The sequence below is a fragment of the Pseudophryne corroboree genome, chromosome 4 (assembly GCF_028390025.1).
Source record: "Pseudophryne corroboree isolate aPseCor3 chromosome 4, aPseCor3.hap2, whole genome shotgun sequence".
In the NCBI taxonomy this organism is placed as follows: domain Eukaryota; kingdom Metazoa; phylum Chordata; class Amphibia; order Anura; family Myobatrachidae; genus Pseudophryne; species Pseudophryne corroboree.
Window position 1 is genome coordinate 660,023,988 of NC_086447.1, and position 23,384 is coordinate 660,047,371.

General features: G+C 50.0%; 1 protein-coding gene across 3 annotated transcripts in view; it reads left to right on the plus strand.

The window, feature by feature from the left end:
- Positions 1–2,381: 2,381 nt before the first annotated feature.
- Positions 2,382–23,384, plus strand: part of SMYD3 (SET and MYND domain containing 3) — a 1,661,405-nt gene continuing 1,640,402 nt past the window's right edge. The window contains exon 1 of one of the 3 annotated variants that reach the window (XM_063917806.1): positions 2,382–2,689. In XM_063917806.1, the coding sequence (XP_063773876.1) occupies positions 2,523–2,689 (167 nt within the window). In that variant the 5' untranslated portion in view covers positions 2,382–2,522. The remainder of the gene's footprint in view (positions 2,690–23,384) is intronic. The other 2 variants (XM_063917805.1, XM_063917807.1) reach the window with 2 other exon arrangements.

Genomic DNA, 23,384 nt, shown 5'->3' on the forward strand with positions numbered 1-23,384 from the left:
TGAAAAGTCGGTGTCTTTTTCTGTTGGGGAGTAGCTTGAGGTAAAAAGGTGGATTTCCCGGCTGTAGCCGTGGCCACCAAATCTGATAGACCGACTCCAAATAACTCCTCCCCTTTATACGGCAAAACTTCCATATGCCGTTTTGAGTCCGCATCGCCTGACCACTGTCGCGTCCATAAACTTCTTCTGGCCGAAATGGACATAGCACTTACCCGTGATGCCAGTGTGCAGATATCCCTCTGTGCATCACGCATATAAAGAAATGCATCCTTTATTTGCTCTAAAGACAGTAAAACATTGTCCCTATCCAGGGTATCAATATTTTCAATCAGGGACTCTGACCAAGCTACTCCAGCACTGCACATCCAGGCTGTCGCTATAGCTGGTCGTAGTATAACACCTGTATGTGTGTATATACTTTTTTGGATATTTTCCATCCTCCTATCTGCTGGATCTTTAAGTGCGGCCGTCTCAGGAGAGGGTAACGCCACTTGTTTAGATAAGCGTGTGAGCGCCTTGTCCACCCTAGGAGGTGTTTCCCAGCGCGCCCTAACCTCTGACGGGAAAGGGTATAAAGCTAATAACTTCTTTGAAATTAGCATCTTTTTATCGGGGGCAACCCACGCTTCATCACATACATCATTTAGTTCTTCTGATTCAGGAAAAACTATAGGTAGTTTTTTCACACCCCACATAATACCCTGTTTAGTGGTACCTGTAGTATCAGCTAAATGTAACGCCTCCTTCATTGCCAAAATCATATAACGTGTGGCCCTACTGGAAAATACGGTTGATTCGTCACCGTCGCCACTGGAATCAGTGCCTGTGTCTGTGTCGACCGACTGAGGCAAAGGGCGTTTTACAGCCCCTGACGGTGTTTGAGGCGCCTGGACAGGCACTAACTGATTGTCCGGCCGTCTCATGTCGTCAAACGACTGCTTTAGCGTGTTGACACTATCCCGTAATTCCATAAATAAAGGCATCCATTCTGGTGTCGACCCCCTAGGAGGTGACATCCCCATATTTGGCAATTGCTCCGCCTCCACACCAATATCGTCCTCATACATGTCGACACACACGTACCGACACACAGCAGACACACAGGGAATGCTCTTAACGAAGACAGGACCCCACTAGCCCTTTGGGGAGACAGAGGGAGAGTTTGCCAGCACACACCAAAAGCGCTATATATGACAGGGATAGCCTTATAATAAGTGCTCCCTGTATAGCTGCTTTTATAATATAATTTTTGCCACTATTTTGCCCCCCCTCTCTTGTTTTACCCTGTTTCTGTAGTGCAGTGCAGGGGAGAGACCTGGGAGCCGTCCTGACCAGCGGAGCTGTGTAAGGAAAATGGCGCTGTGTGCTGAGGAGATAGGCCCCGCCCCTTTTCCGGCGGGCTCGTCTCCCGCTCTTTAGTGTATTCTGGCAGGGGTTAAATATCTCCATATAGCCCCCGGAGGCTATATGTGAGGTATTTTTTAGCCAAATAGGTTTTCATTTGCCTCCCAGGGCGCTCCCCTCCCAGCGCCCTGCACCCTCAGTGACTGCCGTGTGAGGTGTGCTGAGAGGAAAATGGCGCACAGCTGCAGTGCTGTGCGCTACCTTTAGAAGACTGAGGAGTCTTCTGCCGCCGATTCTGGACCTCTTCATGTTTCAGCATCTGCAAGGGGGCCGGCGGCGAGGCTCCGGTGACCATCCAGGCTGTACCTGTGATCGTCCCTCTGGAGCTGATGTCCAGTAGCCAAGAAGCCAATCCATCCTGCACGCAGGTGAGTTCACTTCTTCTCCCCTAAGTCCCTCGTTGCAGTGATCCTGTTGCCAGCAGGACTCACTGTAAAATAAAAAACCTAAGCTAAACTTTCTCTAAGCAGCTCTTTAGGAGAGCCACCTAGATTGCACCCTTCTCGGCCGGGCACAAAAATCTAACTGAGGCTTGGAGGAGGGTCATAGGGGGAGGAGCCAGTGCACACCACCTGATCGGAAAGCTTTACTTTTTGTGCCCTGTCTCCTGCGGAGCCGCTATCCCCCTGGTCCTTTCAGGAACCCCAGCATCCACTAGGACGATAGAGAAAATCTCTTTTCATTGAACATAAAGATCATCACCTCTTTATAGATGGATCTATTCGGATTTGACAAAAGCAGAATGAGACAATACTTTACAACTTGGACAGGGAGACAATACTTAACAACTTGGAGCAGAGGAACTGAGAAACAAGTATTGTATTTTAATTGTAACGATGACAGGCGGTGAGGCCCAGCACCGAGCACCCCCCTTCCCACTCGAGCGGGATCAGTCACAGGCAGCGGCGTGTGTCTGGCGGTTGCTAATGACGTGCCTGCATTACACATACACACCCGCCACTGGGAGTCGGAGAGAGGTTTTAAACCACGCCCATTTAATAACCCGTTACGCACAAACGGGATCGCGCACGTATCGGGCACTCCGGTAGAAGCATGACACGTAGTGACGTCTAACTTGATCGGGAGCGCGCATACTAAGGTAGTGACAATTTTACGTGATGGCGGGAAATTTTGAGAAGTTCCAGAGCCCCGGGAAGGGTAGCGGACTGCGGGCCACAAGGCACCTTGCCCTGAGCGAGACAGCGGCGTACTCGCAGCCCTATGTGTATACCGTGTGCCGAGGACAGAAGCGAGGAGCCGCAGCGTGTGACCAGTGCTTGCGCAGGTACTGACAGTGTACTGTATACGCCTCTGTGTCCGCAGCCAGCCAATCAGAGCACAGGATATTTTGATTGACGGCTCGTACAATCATCCTTTCCTCCTACTTTCTTGCTTAAGCCTTTCAGGTGGAGAAGACCAGTCTCTGAAATATTTATATAACGCAGACCCTCCAACATGACCCGCCCCACTAGGTACAAAATTCTCTGTTCCTGAACTTCCCTCTTAATTTATGATTTCCATCACCTGTGTTGAACTAGTTAAATGTTAAGAAAGCTGTTTCTTCACAGGTGATTGCAATAATAAATTAAGGGGGAAGTCCAGAAACAGCATTTTGTACCTAGTGGGGCGGGTCATGTTGGAGGGTATGACAATGTGTGTTACTGTGTATGACATTTTACCTCTTACTATATATAGTGCAATATCGTTATGAGAAAAAGGTTTGAAAACATATAAAACATAATTATATTTAGTAATATTCACAATAACTTGTATTTCTTATTCAGGGTCCGTAGTTTCCACAGGGAATAACTTTGGGCAGTGGCTCTCAAACTGTGTTCCTAGGCACCCTGGGGTGCCTCAGGGTTCTTGCAGGGGTGCCCTGGGTTGGTGGACCAATTTAGATTACTTACAATGTTATAGACAAAACAAGTGCTAGTAGCTTCCAATCATATAATATGTGGACAGACAGAAGTGAATCCTGTCACCAGGGGTGTATCTAGGGGTCCGAGAGCCCCTGGCAAAGTAAGGGCCCGGCGCCCCCCCCCCCCCATTTGAAATAGGGGGCCCACACCAACTGCATCCCACAAACGCTGCCAAACATTGCTGTTTGGGACTCACTGTCAACGGGAACTGGCTGGTAGCAACAGCAGACAGGAAAACAAGCAGCATTGGATCATGAACTGCCCAGTGAGGTGCGGTGAGGTCAGTGGCTGAGGAGGCACTGGCTAGTGTCAGAGTTACATACACATATATGAATGGGTGTGTTAGGAAATGGTGATGTTCGGGATGCAGGCGGTCAGATGACAAACTGCGACATTGTGATTTTTAGAATGCTGACAGAGGACAAGGTAATTAATTTACCCCTCCTCTGCCCCCTACCCTAACCACCCTGGGTAGGTGGCTAGGGCTAAAACTCAGGGGGGGGGGGGGGGGGGCAGCTATGGCTAATCGCAGGGGGTGGATGCGAAGACTCACATCCCATATGAACCGTAGGGTTCATGTGGGCATGAAACATGGTTGTACATATTTTGTTACCCTATATATGTTATTTATAGTCAAAACAAAAAAAGCTGGAGAATACTCGAGTATAACAGGTGAGGCTCTGCCTCCCCTGCCTACCCTCACTGGATCAGTCCACCCCCACCCCCCCCCCCCCAACCTCTGCTATCAACAGACTACTATAGGCTAGCTAACCTGCCTGCCCCAGACTATGTGTCATGGTGTTCCACCCACCCCAGACTATGGAACATCTCAGTTTAACATAATGCTATGTGGCGCAAGGCATCGCGCTGGTCACTCTTATTAACCTCTGCCCTTTGCTTTTTTTCTTTGACCCAGATTGCATACTTTTTCCTGCAGTTTGTGTTTTAATTTAATAAGTGTAGTAAGTACTTGGGATTAGTATATTTACTGACCCCTCTATATCCTACACTACATCACTGACTTCTCTACACCCTATACTACATCACTGATGCCTCTACACCCTACACTACATCACTGATGCCTCTACACCCTACACTACATCACTGACGCCTCTACACCCTACACTACATAACTGACCTCCCTACACTACATCACTGACGCCTCTACACCCTACACTACATAACCGACCTCCCTACCCTACATCACTGACGCCTCTACACCCTACACTACATAACCGACCTCCCTACACTACATCACTGACGCCTCTACACCCTACACTAATTGCTGACCCTTCTATAGGTTACACTACACTGTAAAACATCACTGTACTACCTCTCTGCACTACATCAGAGACAGAGAAATACTGCGAAAAATAAGACAAAGGATACAGTGGACAACAGATACTGACACGCTAGACCAGTGGTTCTCAAACTCGGTCCTGAAGGATCCCTAACAAGTCACGTTTTCCATGTCACACGGCATGTGTACTGTGTATCACCAACTGCCACATTTTAAAAATCCACAGGTGACCTGGAACTGTCGAGTACCGAGTTTGGGAACCACTGCAGTCTAGACAGAGGAGAGAGTCTAAGGGGTACATTTACTAAGCAGTGATAAGAGCGGAGAAGTGAGCCAGTGGAGAAGTGCCCATGGCAACCAATCAGCACTGAAGTAACATCTATAATTTGCATACTATTAAATTATACAGAGCTGCTGATTGGTTGATGGGGAAATTTCTCCACTGGCTCACTTCTACGTACGTACGTGTGTGTGTGTGTGTGTGTGTGTGTGTGTGTGCGCGCGCGTGCGCGTGCGTGGAGGGGTGGAGGTAGGTGTCTAGTAGTGAGTGGTAGGATAGGGAAAAAATACTTTAAGCAGCCTTAGAACTGAGTTGGGAATCTGGTGCTGGCATTGTAGTGTCGACATAAATACTGTTGACTTCTTTTCTCGCAACGGAGCGATTAGTCGCTAATGCGCATGCGCAATGTCCGCACTGCGACTGCGCAAAGTAAATTTGTTATGTAGTTAGGAATTTTACTCACGGCTTTTTCATCGTTCTGGTGATCGTAATGTGATTGACAGGTAGTGGGTGTTACTGGGCGGAAACAGGCCGTTTTATGGGTGTGTGCGAAAAAACGCTACCGTTTCCGGGAAAAACGCAGGAGTGGCTGGAGAAACGGAGGAGTGTCTGGGCGAACGCTGGGTGTGTTTGTGACGTCAAACCAGGAACGACAAGCACTGAACTGATCGCAGATGCCGAGTAAGTCTGGAGCTACTCTGAAACTGCTAAGAGGTGTGTAATCGCAATTTTGAGAATCTTTCGTTCGTAATTTTAAGACGCTAAGATTCACTCCCAGTAGGCGGCGGCTTAGCGTGTGCAATGCTGCTAAAAGCAGCTTGCGAGCGAACAACTCAGAATGAGGGCCTACATTCAACAACCCACTATTAGTATAACAGCTGTAACTATCTCCCTCTAGGAGGACGGAGGTGGGTGCAATTACATTTGGGGGTGGTTCAGTGAAATGTGGCAGCTCAACTGGCAAACATATGCACTGGAAAAATGCCGTACTGTACAGCTCTCCCTTATTAACCACCCAGTTTTAAAAGCAATAAGCGTTTTAAACTTTTTGATAAAGCTTATCAGCATCTCCAGCACGCTGCAGATGCTGGGAGATGTAGTTCTTCTTGTCAAAACAATTATGAACAATGTGCCCCCCCCTGAAAACTCTCTAACACACATTACCCTCATACGCACAAATCTAAACACAAACATACCTCCCCCACTGACAACTCTTACCACTCCCACACTGACACCTCCATCACGCCAATCCCCCCCTCCCCCCCCCTCCACACTGACGCCTCCATTACACCAATCTCCCCTTCCTCCCCTCCACAGTGACACCTCCATCACACCAATCCCCCCTTCCTCCCCTCCACACTGACAGCTCCATAACACCAATCCCTCCTTCCTCCCCTCCACACTGAAACCTCCATAACACCAATCCCCCCTTCCTCCCCTCCACACCGACACCTCCATCACACCCCCCCCCCCCCCCCCCCTTCCTCCCCTCCACACTGACAGCTCCATCACACCAATCCCCCTTCCTCCCCTCCACACTGACACCTCCATCACACCAATCCCCCTTCCTCCCCTCCACACTGACACCTCCATCACACCAATCCCCCCTTCCTCCCATCCATGCTGACACCTCTCTCACACCAATCCCCCCTTCCCCCCCTCCACACTGACACCTCCATAACACCAATCCCCCCTTCCTCCCCTCCACACTGGCAGCTCCATCACACCAATCCACCCCCTTCACCCCTCCACGCTGACACCTCCATCACATCAATCCCCCCTTCCTCCCCTCCACACCGACACGTCCATCACACCAATCCCCCCTTCCTCCCCTCCACACCGACATCTCCATCACACCAATCCCCCCTTCCCCCCCTCCACACTGACACCTCCATAACACCAATCCCCCCTTCCTCCCCTCCACACTGACGCCTCCATCACACTAATCCCTCCTTCCTCCCCTCCACACTGACGCCTCCATCACACTAATCCCCCCTTCCTCCCCTCCACACTGACAGCTCCATCACACCAATCCCCCCCTTCCTCCCATCCATGCTGACACCTCCATCACACCAATCCCCCCCTTCCACACTGACAGCTCCATCACACCAATTCCCCCTTCCCCCCCTCCACACTGACAGCTCTCATATATACATGCCCCAGTCCCAATACTGACAATTCTCTCAACCCCCCGACCCCCCCCCCCCCCCCCCCACACACACACACACACACTGCCAGCACACATACTGTGCAGAAGAAACGATTATTATGTGGATGGTATTACTGTAATGATTGGGGGGGGGGGGGTCTAAAATGTGGGATATTTGCAGGTATTGATGTACTGTGTGTGTCACATGCACAGATCTCCCCTTCCTCCCTTGTCCACCAACAGCTCCCTCACAGGCTCACACACATCCATCAACCCCCCCCCCCCCCCCCCCCCCCCATACTGACATCTTTCTCACTTCCCACCCACACATATCCCCTCCTCCACACAGACAGCTGTCACGGACTTCTTGGGACAAGGACTCACCATGGTGTCTCAGCACTTCAAGGGGTCTGTCCATCAGTCTCCAGCCATAGTCTCTCCTCCTCCCGCGGTGTGATTCCTTGCAGGCACCCCCAGTAATCCTCCTCACACTGCCCTGGTAATCATGGGCCTGGGCTGGATCTCCGCCTCCAGGGGGCGGGGCTAACTGCTTTCAAGGGAACAGTGGAGGGAGGGAGTGACTCGGAGGTGCAGGAGCTGAGGGGAGCGATATATTCAGCTGTAGCAGAAACTGCTGCAGCCAGGACTTTAAGTCAGGACTCGGCAGCACACAGCTTCTGTCTCCTCCAGCCGCTGATTAAACTCTGTGTAAGTTGTGCAGCCTTTGCTTCACTCCCTGCCCATCCGGACTGCTCTATCACTTGGCCGCAGGTGGCACCTCCGGGCGGCGCCCCCCTTCTACGGGCGCCCCTGGCGAGTGCCATCCTGGCCAAATGGTAGATACGCCCCTGCCTGTCACTCTCCACATAACTGAACCTAAGGATGACCTATAAACACAATTTACTTATTAAGAAATTCAGATTTATTTTTAATTAAGAAACTTCTGGCCTAGGGGTGCCATGATACAAATTCTGATACTCTAGGGCAGTGATCGCCAACCCGTCGCTCGCGAGCTACCGGTAGCTTGGTGCAGTATTTTCGGCAGCTTGCCAAGCGCACAGGCTTGGGCAATCATTGGCACGCCCTTCATTTTTAATATGGTGCCGGCCGTCAGCCAATCACAGCTCGCGCACCGGCAGCGGCGGCACCTGATTGGCTGCCGGGCCACGAGCTTTGGCTCACGTACCGGCACCATATTTCAAATGCCCGCCGCCGGAGACTATCACCCTCAACGCAGCTGCTCTCCGGATGTCAGACAGGAGAGGCGCGTGCTGCGCTCTCCTCCCCTTCCGTTCCTCATACAGGAGGAGCAGCACCAGCAGCGCTAGAAGCAGCCAGCAGTGGTGAGCACTGTGCGGGGGGCATTGTATGTGGCACTGGTGGGGGCATTGAATGTGGCACTGCTGGGGGGGCATTATTGGTGTATCTGGCACTGCTGGGGGGGGACATTGTTGGTGTATCTGGCACTGCTGGGGGGGGACATTGGTGTATCTGGCACTGCTGGGGGGGGACATTATTGGTGTATCTGGCACTGCTGGGGGGGGACATTATTGGTGTATCTGGCACTGCTGGGGGGGACATTATTGGTGTATCTGGCACTGCTGGGGGGGGGGGGGCATTATTGCATACTTGCCTACCTGACCCTCTCCATTAGGGAGAAAATAAGAATTTACTTACCGATAATTCTATTTCTCGTAGTCCGTAGTGGATGCTGGGGACTCCGTCAGGACCATGGGGAATAGCGGCTCCGCAGGAGACAGGGCACAAAAATAAAGCTTTAGGATTAGGTGGTGTGTACTGGCTCCTCCCCCTATGACCCTCCTCCAAGCCTCAGTTAGGATACTGTGCCCGGACGAGCGTACACAATAAGGAAGGATATTGAATCCCGGGTAAGACTCATACCAGCCACACCAATCACACCGTATAACTTGTGATCTGAACCCAGTTAACAGTATGACAAACGTAGGAGCCTCTGAACAGACGGCTCACAACAATAACAACCCGAATTTGTTTGTAACAATAACTATGTACAAGTATTGCAGACAATCCGCACTTGGGATGGGCGCCCAGCATCCACTACGGACTGCGAGAAATAGAATTATCGGTAAGTAAATTCTTATTTTCTCTAACGTCCTAAGTGGATGCTGGGGACTCCGTCAGGACCATGGGGATTATACCAAAGCTCCCAAACGGGCGGGAGAGTGCGGATGACTCTGCAGCACCGAATGAGAGAACTCAAGGTCCTCCTCAGCCAGGGTATCAAATTTGTAGAATTTTGCAAACGTGTTTGCCCCTGACCAAGTAGCAGCTCGGCAGAGTTGTAATGCCAAGACCCCCCGGGCAGCCGCCCAGGATGAGCCCACTTTCCTTGTGGAATGGGCCTTGACAGATTTAGGTTGTGGCAAGCCTGCCACAGAATGTGCAAGTTGAATTGTGCTACAAATCCAACGAGCAATCGTCTGCTTAGAAGCAGGAGCACCCATCTTGTTGGGTGCATACAATATAAACAGTGAGTCAGACTTTCTGACTCCCGCCGTTCTTGAAATATATATTTTCAATGCCCGGACCACGTCCAACAACTTGGAATCCTCCAAATCGTTAGTAGCCGCAGACACCACAATAGGCTGGTTCAGGTGAAACGCTGACACCACCTTAGGCAGAAAATGAGGACGCGTCCGCAGTTCTGCCCTGTCCGTATGGAAAATCAGATATGGGCTCTTATATGATAAAGCCGCCAATTCTGATACTCTCCTGGCTGAAGCCAGGGCCAGTAGCATGGTTACTTTCCATGTAAGATACTTCAACTCCACCGATTTGAGCGGCTCAAACCAATGGGATTTGAGAAAATCCAAGACTACATTAAGATCCCACGGTGCCACTGGGGGCACAACCGGGGGCTGTATATGTAGTACTCCTTTTACAAAAGTCTGGACTTCAGGAACTGAAGCCAATTCTTTCTGGAAGAAAATCGACAGGGCCGAAATTTGAACCTTAATGGACCCCAATTTGAGGCCCATAGACAATCCTGTTTGCAGGAAATGTAGGAATCGACCCAGTTGAAATTCCTCCGTGGGGGCCTTCCTGGCCTCACACCACGCAACATATTTCCTCCAAATGCGGTGATAATGTTGTGCAGTCACCTCCTTCCTGGCTTTTACCAGTGTAGGAATGACCTCTTCCGGAATGCCTTTTTCCCTTAGAATTCGGCGTTCAACCGCCATGCCGTCAAACGCAGCCGCTGTAAGTCTTGGAATAGACACGGTCCCTGCTGAAGCAGGTCCCGTCTTAGAGGTAGAGGCCACGGATCCTCCGTGAGCATCTCTTGAAGTTCCGGGTACCAAGTTCTTCTTGGCCAATCCGGAGCCACTAGTATCGTTCTTACTCCCTTTTGCCGTATAATTCTCAGTACTTTTGGTATGAGAGGCAGAGGAGGGAACACATACACTGACTGGAACACCCACGGTGTTACCAGAGCGTCCACAGCTATTGCCTGAGGGTCTCTTGACCTGGCGCAATACCTGTCCAGTTTTTTGTTGAGGCGGGACGCCATCATATCCACCATTGGTTTTTCCCAACGGTTCACAATCATGTGGAAGGCTTCTGGATGAAGTCCCCACTCTCCCGGGTGTAGATCGTGTCTGCTGAGGAAGTCTGCTTCCCAGTTGTCCACTCCCGGAATGAATACTGCTGACAGTGCTATCACATGATCTTCCGCCCAGCGAAGAATCCTTGCAGCTTCTGCCATTGCTGTCCTGCTTCTTGTGCCGCCCTGTCTGTTTACGTGGGCGACTGCCGTGATGTTGTCCGACTGGATCAACACCGGCTGACCCTGAAGCAGGGGTTTTGCCAGACTTAGAGCATTGTAAATCGCTCTTAGCTCCAGTATATTTATGTGAAGAGACATCTCCAGGCTTGACCATACTCCCTGGAAGTTTCTTCCCTGTGTGACCGCTCCCCAGCCTCTCAGACTGGCATCCGTGGTCACCAGGACCCAGTCCTGTATGCCGAATCTGCGGCCCTCTAACAGATGAGCACTCTGCAACCACCACAGAAGAGACACCCTTGTCCGTGGCGATAAGGTTATCCGCTGATGCATCTGCAGATGTGATCCGGACCATTTGTCCAGCAGATCCCACTGAAAAGTTCGTGCGTGGAATCTGCCGAATGGAATCGCTTCGTAAGAAGCCACCATCTTTCCCAGGACTCTTGTGCATTGATGCACAGACACTTTCCCTGGTTTTAGGAGGTTCCTGACAAGTTCGGATAACTCCCTGGCTTTCTCCTCCGGAAGAAACACCTTTTTCTGAACCGTGTCCAGAATCATTCCCAGAACAGCAGACGTGTCGTCGGGGTCAACTGAGATTTTGGAAAATTCAGAATCCACCCGTGTTGTTGCAGCACTAGTCGGGTTAGTGCTACTCCGTCCTCCAGCTGTTCTCTGGACCTTGCCCTTATCAGGAGATCGTCCAAGTAAGGGATAATTAATACGCCTCTTCTTCGCAGAAGAATCATCATTTCGGCCATTACCTTGGTAAAGACCCGAGGTGCCGTGGACAATCCAAACGGCAGCGTCTGAAACTGATAATGACAGTTTTGCACCACGAACCTGAGGTACCCTTGATGTGAAGGGCAAATTGGGACATGCAGGTAAGCATCCTTTATGTCCAGGGACACCATAAAGTCCCCTTCTTCCAGATTCGCTATCACTGCTCTGAGTGACTCCATCTTGAACTTGAATTTTTGTATGTACAGGTTCAAAGATTTCAGATTTAGAATAGGTCTTACCGAGCCGTCCGGCTTCGGTACCACAAATAGCGTGGAGTAATACCCCTTTCCCTGTTGTAGGAGGGGTACCTTGACTATCACCTGCTGAGAAAACAGCTTGTGAATGGCTTCCAATACCGTCGCCCTGTCTGAGGGAGACGTTGGCAAAGCAGACTTTAGGAACCTGCGAGGGGGAGACTTCTCGAATTCCAACCTGTAACCCTGAGATACTACCTGCAGGATCCAGGGGTCCACCTGTGAGCAAGCCCACTGTGCGCTGAAATTCTTGAGTCGACCCCCCACCGCTCCTGAGTCCGCTTGTAAGGCCCCAGCGTCATGCTGAGGGCTTTGCAGAACCCTGAGAGGGCTTCTGTTCCTGGGCAGGGGCTGCTTGCTGCCCTCTCTTACCCCTTCCTCTGCCCCGAGGCAGATATGACTGTCCTTTTGTCCGCTTGTTCTTATAGGACCGAAAGGACTGCGGCTGAAAAGACGGTGTCTTTTTCTGTTGGGAGGGGGTCTGAGGTAAAAAGGTGGATTTTCCGGCAGTTGCCGTGGCCACCAGATCCGATAGACCGACGCCAAATAATTCCTCCCCTTTATACGGCAATACTTCCATATGTCGTTTGGAATCCGCATCACCTGACCACTGTCGCGTCCATAAACTCCTTCTGGCAGATATGGACATCGCATTTACTCTCGATGCCAGAGTGCAAATATCTCTCTGAGCATCTCGCATATAAAGGAAAGCATCCTTTAATTGCTCTATAGTCAATAAAATACTGTCCCTATCCAGGGTATCAATATTTTCAGTCAGGGAATCCAACCAGACGACCCCAGCACTGCACATCAAGGCTGAGGCGATGGCTGGTCGCAGTATAACACCAGTATGTGTGTATATACTTTTTAGGGTAGTTTCCAGTCTCCTATCAGCTGGATCCCTGAGGGCGGCCGTATCAGGAGACGGTAACGCCACTTGTTTTGATAAGCGTGTGAGCGCCTTATCCACCCTAGGGGGTGTTTCCCAGCGCGCCCTAACCTCTAACCTCTGGCGGGAAAGGGTATAATGCTAATAACTTTTTTGAAATTAGCACTTTTCTATCTGGGTTAACCCACGCTTCATCACATACATCATTTAATTCCTCTGATTCAGGAAAAACTACAGGTAGTTTTTTCACCCCCCACATAATACCCCTTTTTGTGGTACTTGCAGTATCAGAGATATGCAAAGCCTCCTTCATTGCCGTGATCATATAACGTGTGGTCCTACTTGAAAATACGTTTGTTTCATCACCGTCGACACTAGATTCAGTGTCTGTGTCTGGGTCTGTGTCGACCGACTGAGGTAAAGGGCGCTTTACAGCCCCTGACGGTGTCTGAGACGCCTGGGCAGGTACTAACTGGTTTGCCGGCCGTCTCATGTCGTCAACTGATTTTTGTAATGTGCTGACATTATCACGTAATTCCATAAACAAAGCCATGCATTCCGGTGTCGACTCCCTGGGGGGTGACATCACCATTATCGGCAATTGCTCTGCCTCCACACCAACATCGTCCTCATACATGTCGACACACACGTACCGACACACAGCAGACACACAGGGAATGCTCTTATCGAAGACAGGACCCCACTAGCCCTTTGGGGAGACAGAGGGAGAGTTTGCCAGCACACACCCAAGCGCTATAATATATATGGGAACAACCTTATATAAGTGTTGTTCCTTATAGCAGCTTAAATATATCAAAATATCGCCAAAAAATGCCCCCCCCTCTCTGTTTTACCCTGTTTCTGTAGTGATGTGCAGGGGAGAGTCCTGGGAGCCTTCCTCACAGCGGAGCTGAGCAGGAAAATGGCGCTGTGTGCTGAGGAGAATAAGCCCCGCCCCCTATTTCGGCGGGCTTTTCTCCCGGAGTTTTAGATATCTGGCATGGGTTAAATACATACATATAGCCTCAATGGCTATATGTGATGTATTCTTTTGCCATAAAGGTAATAAATATTGCTGCCCAGGGCGCCCCCAGCAGCGCCCTGCACCCTCAGTGACCGCTTGGTGTGAAGTGTGTGACAACAATGGCGCACAGCTGCAGTGCTGTGCGCTACCTTCATGAAGACTGAAGAGCCTTCTGCCGCCTGTTTCCGGACCTTCAATCTTCAGCATCTGTAAGGGGGGTCGGCGGCGCGGCTCCGGGACGAACCCCAGGGTGAGACCTGTGTTCCGACTCCCTCTGGAGCTAATGGTGTCCAGTAGCCTAAGAATCCAATCCATCCTGCACGCAAGTGAGTTGAAATTCTCTCCCCTAAGTCCCTCGATGCAGTGAGCCTGTTGCCAGCAGGACTCACTGAAAATAAAAAACCTAAAAACTTTTTCTAAGCAGCTCTTTAGGAGAGCCACCTAGATTGCACCCTGCTCGGACGGGCACAAAAACCTAACTGAGGCTTGGAGGAGGGTCATAGGGGGAGGAGCCAGTACACACCACCTAATCCTAAAGCTTTATTTTTGTGCCCTGTCTCCTGCGGAGCCGCTATTCCCCATGGTCCTGACGGAGTCCCCAGCATCCACTTAGGACGTTAGAGAAAATGCTCTGTTCCTGGACTTTCCTGGTAATGTATGATTGCCATCACCTGTGGTGAAACACCTTTCTCATCAATTAACTAGCTCACCACAGGTGATGGCAATCATACATTACCAGGAAAGTCCAGGAACAGAGCATTTTCTCCCTCATGGAGAGGGTCAGGTAGGCAAGTATGCATTATTGGTGTATCTGGCACTGCTGGGGGGGGGGGGGGAGCATTATTGGTGTATCTGGCACTGCTAGGGGGGGACATTATTGGTGTATCTGGCACTGCTAGGGGGGGACATTATTGGTGTATCTGGCACTGCTGGGGGGGGGGGCATTATTGGTGTATCTGGCACTGCTGGGGGGGCATTATTGGTGTATCTGGCACTGCTGGGGGGGGGGGGCATTATTGGTGTATCTGGCACTGCTGGGGGGGGGGGCATTATTGGTGTATCTGGCACTGCTGGGGGGGGGGGCATTATTGGTGTATCTGGCACTGCTGGGGGGGGGGGCATTATTGGTGTATCTGGCACTGCTGGGGGGGGGCATTATTGGTGTATCTGGCACTGTTGGGGGGGGGGCATTATTGGTGTATCTGGCACTGCTGGGGGGGGCATTATTGGTGTATCTGGCACTGCTGGGGGGGGGGCATTATTGGTGTATCTGGCACTGCTGGGGGGGGGCATTATTGGTGTATCTGGCACTGCTGGGGGGGGCATTATTGGTGTATCTGGCACTGCTGGGGGGGGCATTATTGGTGTATCTGGCACTGCTGGGGGGGCATTATTGGTGTATCTGGCACTGCTGGGGGGGGCATTATTGGTGTATCTGGCACTGCTGGGGGGGGGCATTATTGGTGTATCTGGCACTGCTGGGGGGGGGCATTATTGGTGTATCTGGCACTGCTGGGGGGGGCATTATTGGTGTATCTGGCACTGCTGGGGGGGGGCATTATTGGTGTATCTGGCACTGCTGGGGGGGGGCATTATTGGTGTATCTGGCACTGCTGGGGGGGCATTATTGGTGTATCTGGCACTGCTGGGGGGCATTATTGGTGTATCTGGCACTGCTGGGGGGGGGCATTATTGGTGTATCTGGCACTGCTGGGGGGGGGGGGCATTATTGGTGTATCTGGCACTGCTGGGGGGGGGCATTATTGGTGTATCTGGCACTGCTGGGGGGGGCATTATTGGTGTATCTGGCACTGCTGGGGGGGGCATTATTGGTGTATCTGACACTGCTGGGGGGCATTATTGGTGTATCTGGCACTGCTGGGGGGGCATTATTGGTGTATCTGGCACTGCTGGGGGGGGGCATTATTGGTGTATCTGGCACTGCTGGGGGGGGGGCATTATTGGTGTATCTGGCACTGCTGGGGGGGCATTATTGGTGTATCTGGCACTGCTGGGGGGCATTATTGGTGTATCTGACACTGCTGGGGGGCATTATTGGTGTATCTGGCACTGCTGGGGGGGCATTATTGGTGTATCTGGCACTGCTGGGGGGGGCATTATTGGTGTATCTGGCACTGCTGGGGGGCATTATTGGTGTATCTGGCACTGCTGAAGGTCATTATTGGTGTATCTGGCACTGCTGAAGGTCATTACTTGTGTATCTGGCACTACGTGTTGGGCCATTACTTGTGTATGTGGCACTACGTGGTGAGCCATTACTTGTGTATCTGGCACTACATGGGGGGGGACAGACACCTTTGTTTAGATCATACATTTTTTATACAATCACACACTTGTCCTTTCCCATTTCTTCAATTATATAGGTATATACCTTTAATATTTTGTATGGGAGGTGCTCCTGGGAATGATGTAGAATATATAGGCCAAAGAGAGGAAAGTATTCCCAAATGTGGGTACACACACTGGCAATTGTGTTCAGATATTTACCAAAAGTCAAATATCTCTTGGATAGATGACCATTCATTTTAAAATATAATTTTTATTTATTGTTGTAAAACATATGTGAACATATTGTGCAAGTGAAAAATGTGAAATAAAATGCCTCTGCACTATAATTCTTCCTCACTATCTCTAGTGTTCTTTAAAAATGATTCAATTCTTGTTGCAATATTGAATTGCAGAGCACCCTCTATGGATACAATTGTATCAAGGGCTTATAACTCCAGTATTTATCTCTCCTGATTTGCATTCAAGGTCTGCTGTTACGCTGTAACATCAATGCTTATGTTTTATTAATTTTGTGCTCGCAGTGTGCGCATCACTGCATAATATAACACCCTTTAAACACACACTTTAAAGCTGACCTCATTGTCTGGTTCTCCAATGTGTCGTACAGTATTAAGTGCGTGATAGCCTATGGATAATAGGTATAGATACCTTAGTTTTAAACTCTTCATGGCAGTGTATGTCAGTCTTATTGTAATGCTGCCCTTCTTAATGACACTGTGTCACAATTTCATTCACAGTGTCTCTGTATGTAATGGTGTGAATACATCGGGATGTTACCTGTAATTATATAGCTATCCCTTTCTCAGGTCTACCAGGTATATATTGTGTATACAGGAGAAATTTGTACATGTGCTTTACTTGAACTTTACCACTCTCTCTGAGTATCACAAATAAAGGAGTTTCATTCAAGAGTCCCCTTTTCCCCGCATCACAGCGCTCTGATCATGTGTAACACCATTTGATAGTGACCATGGCATTGCCTAATTACAGCGCTGGATCGCATTCAGCATTTGTAGGTTTATGGTATAACTATCATTTGTTGTTTTTTGGGGAATGACACTTGTTTATTCACATGGGTCCGAGATTTCATGTACACACCTGTTGTAACATTCACTATACAATAATTCTGACTAATGTAGTAAGCTCTTTGGCTGTCCTATCCACCCTGCCTCGGTGCTGTCTACTGGCCGTGGCTCCAGTTCACACACACACACACACACACACACACACACACACACACACACGCACACACACACGCACACAAACTGTGTCTCCTGTGTGCGCGCCATCTCTAGCCCACCACAGAGGCAGATTGGATCGGCTATCTCCGGCCCTAATGCCGCGCGTCCCAGTGTGAGCCCGCTGATCGCGGCTCTCGTATGTTGGACCACACCCGTGGCTAGCAGTGCTTGTAAATGTAAAGCCGTCTCCGGTGCTGTATGTAAGCGGCTGCTACTACAATATCTGAACTGTACTGCACCCGGAGTATATAGGAGAGATCATTACATTGCACATGAAACACACATTTAAACAGAGGCTAAACTATTAAAAAGGCAGACACATGGCGTAAATTTACTAAGATGGGAGTTCTATTTAAGATGGGATGTTGCCTATAGCAACCAATCAGATTCTACTTCTCATTTATCTAGCATCTTTTAGAAGATAATACAGAGAATCTGTTTGGTTGCTATAGGCAACATCCCATCTTAAATAGAACTCCCATCTTAGTAAATTTACCCCATGGTGTGTGTCTAGTCTCCTAACGACCGTTTCACAAAAGCTTAATCATAGGAAACTTAGGAAAAGTTATAAGCCCTTGATACAATTGTATCCATAGATGGTGCTAAGCAATTCAAAATTGCAACAAGAATTAAAATATTGTTAAAGAACACTAGAGATAGCGAGGAAGGATTATAGTACATAGGCTAGGCATTTTTTCACTTTAATTTTTTTTTTCCACTTGCACAATATTTTCGCATATGTTTTACAACAATAAATAAAAGTTATATTTCTGCAGTGGGGTACACTGGGTTCCACAGGGATAACATTGGGGGGGGGGGGTGTAGAGTAGGATCTTGATCCGAGGCACCAACAGGCTAAAGCTTTGACTGTTCCCAAGATGCTCAGCGCTGCCTCCTCTAAAACCCCGCCTCCGTGCACAGGAGCTCAGTTTGTAAGTTGGTGCCAGCAGTGTAGGCAGCTAACAGGCTGAAAAGAGCTTTTAAAGTGAAGATAGAAGACTTCAAGGGCTGCAGCAGAGGCATTGTCAGTGCTAGATGTCATTCTGACTTCTCCTGCTGCAGCTCCCTCACCTCCCCCAGCGGCGCTGTATACTGCCGTGTCCCTGGTTGCCGGATTCTTACAGCGGAGGCTCCGGTTCGGCAGGTCAGGCACACACACTCACTGAAGCTCTCCGGGATCGCGTGGCCGCATCTAGGGAGGGGGTAAGAGGGTCCCCCAGGTGGGACCCACTGGAAATCGAGATCTGGCTTGGCCATTAGGAGGCGGGCCGCGTGCGCTGGCGTGGACACTGTGTCAGTACAGGGACCCCACTAGACCACAAGGGCATGGGGCACAGGTCGGTTTACCTACAAACCGTTTTCTTATGGCCCACAGTACCCGATGGTGAAGTCCAGCAAGGGGATAAGGCTCTGACCTGTAGCCCCTCCCCCAGCCCTGGGGCGCCATTTAGAGTAAATGTTCCCACCCTGGAGCTGCATCTCTCTCACTCTCTCAGCGTTTGGGCGCCATCTTCACATGCTGAGCTGATCCTGGGACTGTATGGGTAAAGCCGCCTGCATTATCAGCGCTGTGCAGTTTACAGGACACTTCAGTATTCTACATGTCTGTTGACAGTTAGTTAAGAAAAGGTGCATTACTTCAGGGTTATGTAGTACAAGTACCCTGTGATATACATCCAGTCTTTACTCTGCATTGATATATCTATTACCCTGTATAGCTTTATTTAGTATTGCTAGTCCACTGCAGTTTTATTGCTTGTCATAATTTCTGCATTGTACATGTGACTGTGTGTGTGCATATAGCTGCTGCGTGATTTCTACTTCGTGTATCTCACTCAGATTGCTATCCCTATATTCTGTACCCTGAGGGGGGCTAAGTGCGTCAGGGTTATTATTTGATATAGGTGTTTCACAGGATATATTTAGTTTGTATTTTTCTCTGTGATTTTCTGTCACTGTATACCTCTTGAATCCTCTGTTTGTGCTATCACATTGTACAGGGGGTTCTTGGTCAAGTATTATACTGCTAATATTGTACTGTGTTGCCCGTGATATACACTTTCACATATGTCAGCTTCAAGGGGCGACGGTTCTGTGGCTGATCCCACAATGCGTGGTGGTGACGCCGCAGACACATTAGAGGAAAACATAGCAGCGGGGGGTTCCCTAACCCCCAGTAGGGCCGTAGCAACGGGGGTCCATAATGACCCACCTTGGGCTACTTTCTCTACTCCTCTGAATACGCTGGTAACTAGACTTAAGCCCCCTATGGGACCTCATGTGCCGGTACAGCCACATATTGTCCCTGCGGTTAATCTGCCATGGGCAGATCTCCTGTCCACTCAGTTACAGCAATTGAATCACTCACTGAACAAACAGAAACCTAACCCTCGCCCGCCTAAGACCAAGGGGTCCTCTAAGCGGGCCATTACTTCCTCGCAATCCACTCATGTTCCAGACGCTTCGTCTGATGAATATGGTGTGTATACTGACCCATCAGACACTGATCCAGATGCTTCTGATGGGGAATCTGTTTCACAGGTGGATGTTTCTGACCTATTGGAGGCTATCAGGCTGATTCTTGAAATTGATGATGACCCAGAACCTGTTGTTACCTCTAAGAAACCGGATAGATTTAAACGTCAGAAGGTTACTAAATTAGTTTTACCTCATTCTGACTACTTAGTTGAACTACGTCAGGAATCCTGGGAAAATCCAGGAAAGAAATTCACCCTGCACAAGAAGATGCTGGCACCGCTATCCCCTCGCTGCAGAGCTAAGTAAAAATTGGGAAACACCACCCGCCGGTGGATTTGCAAGTGGCGCGGCTGGTGGTGTCCTCTGCTCTGCCTGTAACTACCGTCACCTCTCTGAAAGAACAGACTGATGAGCGTGTGGAGGGTTGCTTAAAATCTATTTACACCCTTGCAGGAGCTGTGCATCGGCCCACTATTGCAGATACTTGGGCTGCAGACGCTATTGAAGCGTGGGCTCAGGAGGTGGAAGCAGAGCTGCCATCCAATTTTTCTGATAATGCTAGACCGTGTCTCTCGTACATTGTCCCAGCATCTCATTACATTAAGGAGGCGGCTTCTGATGCCGGTATTCTGGCGGCCAAGGCTTCTACTACGTCCATTTTGGCTTGCCGGATTCTCTGGTTACGGTCCTGGTCTGTGGATCTGGGCTCTAAGAAAACTCTGGAGGTGCTCCCTTTTAAGGGAGACATTCTTTTTGGTGAGGATCTCAACAAGCTTGTGGCTAACTTAGCTTCTGCTAAGATGGCAGAAGCTAGTACTGCTCCTTCGGTCCCGAAGGTTGAGTACTTCCTTTCGTCCTCCAGGTAAAGCAAAGGGTCAGGCGTACCCGAAACAGGCTTGCACTTCCAAAACCACTAAGCCCAAACCTAAACATGGCTGGGCTGCCCATCAGCCTGCTTCCAAATCAGACAAGCCTACTGCATGATGGGACGGGCCTCCCCCTGGGGGATCCCAGTGTGGGAGGCCGACTTCTAAGACCACTTCAGATGCCTGGGTACGGGAAGTCGTTACTCACGGATACGCCATATCCTTCAAGGATCGTCCCCCCCTCATCAATTTTGCCTGACAGACATACCTTCGGATCAGGTGAAGGCAAAAACTCTTCATTTGGTGGTACAATCCCTCCTGGACACAGGAGTGGTAGTGCCGGTGCCTCTGCCTCAGAGAGGCAAGGGGTAACCGAACGGTTCTCCCTGGCCCATTCTCAACCTCAAGTCCTTGAACAAATTTGTGAGAGTCTCCAAGTTTCGTATGGTTCTGGATTTTGAGCCTGGGGACTATATGGTCTCCCTGGACATACAGGATGCTTACCTCCATATTCTGATTGCCATGTTGCATCAGCAGTACCTACGGTTTGCTATTGGCAACCTACATTATCAATTTTGGGCTTTACCTTTTGGTTTGACCACGGCTCCGCGAGTCTTCACGAAGGTCATGGCGCTAATGACAGCTTAACTCCGCCGTCAGGGTGTCAGGATCCTACCATATCTGGACGACTTGCTGATCCTGGCGAATTCCCCAGAAATTCTCCTCCGTCATCTGGATCTGACGGTCCAGTTTCTGCAAGCCCACGGGTGGCTCATCAACTGGAAGAAATCTTCCCTGGTGCTTGCTCAGAGCATGGTGCACCTGGGGGCATTGTTGGACACTCACAACCAGCGGTTTTTCTTGTCTCAGGAGAAGGTCCTGAACCTTCAAGATAGAATTCAATGCTTCCTCTCTGATTCACTCAGCAATGCAAGTACTAGGCCTCATGGTGTCTGCTTTCGACATGGTGGAGTACGCTCAATTTAATTCCCGCCCTCTGCAGAAGCTGATTCTTGCCCAGTGGGACGGCCTGCCTCACCGGATCAGGTCTCAAATGATCTAATTGTCTCCGGAGGTTCGTCTGTCACTGAACTGGTGGCTCCAGGACCAACGATTGAGCAGGGGTCGTCCCTTCTGGATTTCCAACTGGGTCCTTCTGACGACGGATGCCAGTCTGAGGGATTGGGGCGCGGTGTTGGAGCAACACTCCCTTCAGGAGTCTCTCCTCCCGATAAACATTCTGGAATTGCGGGCGGTGTTCAACGCTCTGAACCTGGCCCAGTATCTGAAACAGAACAGGCCTATTCAGGTACAGTCGGACAACGTCCTCACGGTGGCGTACATAAATCATAAAGGCGGCACTCGAAGCCGCATGGCAATGATGGAAGTATCAAGGATTCTTCAGTGGGCGGAACGCAATCTGCCAGCCATATCGGCAGTGTTTTTATTCCGGGGGTCCTCAACTGGGAACCGGACTTCCTCAGTTGTCAGGACGTACTCGCCGGAAAATGGAGCCTCCATCTGGAAGTATTTCAACTCCTAGTGGACAAGCGGGGCCTACCAGACGTAGACCTGATGACGTCTTGATACAATCACAAGCTTCCGGTCTTCGGAGCAAGGACAAGGGATCTTCAAGCAGCGTTCGTGGACGCACTGGCAATTTCATGGAACTTTTGGCTGCTGTACGTGTTCCCTCCGGTGTCCCTTCTGCCCAGGGTGATAAGGAAGTTCAAGCAAGAAGGAGGAATCCTGCTTTTGATTGCTCCGGCGTGGCCCAGACGGCATTGGTTCTCAGACCTTCAGGGTCTCTCGATAGAGCGTCCTCTTCTACTTCCACAATGCCTAGACCTCCTCGTTCAGGGCCCTTGTGTATACCAGGATTTGGCCCGGCTGGCTCTTGAAGCTTCAGTTCGCAGGGCCAAAGGATTTTCTGAGGCGGTCATTCAAACAATGTTGAAGGCTCGTAAACTGGCTTCTGCTCGGATTTATCATAGGGTCTGGAATTCTTACTTTGCTTGGTGCGCAGCTAACAATCATGACTCTTACAAGTTTAGTATGGCCAAACTTTTGGCCTTCCTGCAATGGGGCCTGGACTTGGGCCTTCGTCTGGCCTCCATCAAGGTTCATATTTCTGCCTTGTCTGTATGGTTTCAGAGAAAAATTGCGACTCTGCCTGATGTTCATACATTCACTCAGGGCGTGTTACGGATTCAACCTCCCTATGTCTCGCCTGTGGCTCCTTGGGATTTGTCGGTGTTTCTGGAGGCCTTGCAAGAGTCTCCGTATGAACCTCTTGAGTCTGCGGACCTTAAGTGGCTTACTCTTAAGGTTTTGTTTCTGCTGGCTATTGCCTCTGCTAGATGGGTTTCAGATTTGGGTGCATTATCCTGTCGGTCACCTTTTCTGATTTTTCACAGTGACCGGGTGATTCTTCGGACACCCCCTGGTTATCTACCCAAGGTGGTGTCTTCTTTCCACCTTAACAAAGAGATTGTGGTTCCAGCCTTTATCTCTCCTGATTTGTCCTCCAAAGAGCGGTCTTTGGATGTGGTACGGGTTCTCCGTATCTATGTGAAGAGGACAGCCTCCGTTAGGAAGTCTGATTCTCTTCTAGTACTTTTTGGGTTTCACAAATGTGGCTGGCCTGCGAATAAGCAGACCCTGGACAGATGGATTAGAATGGTGATTGCACATGCTTATGTACAGGCTGGCCTTCCAGCT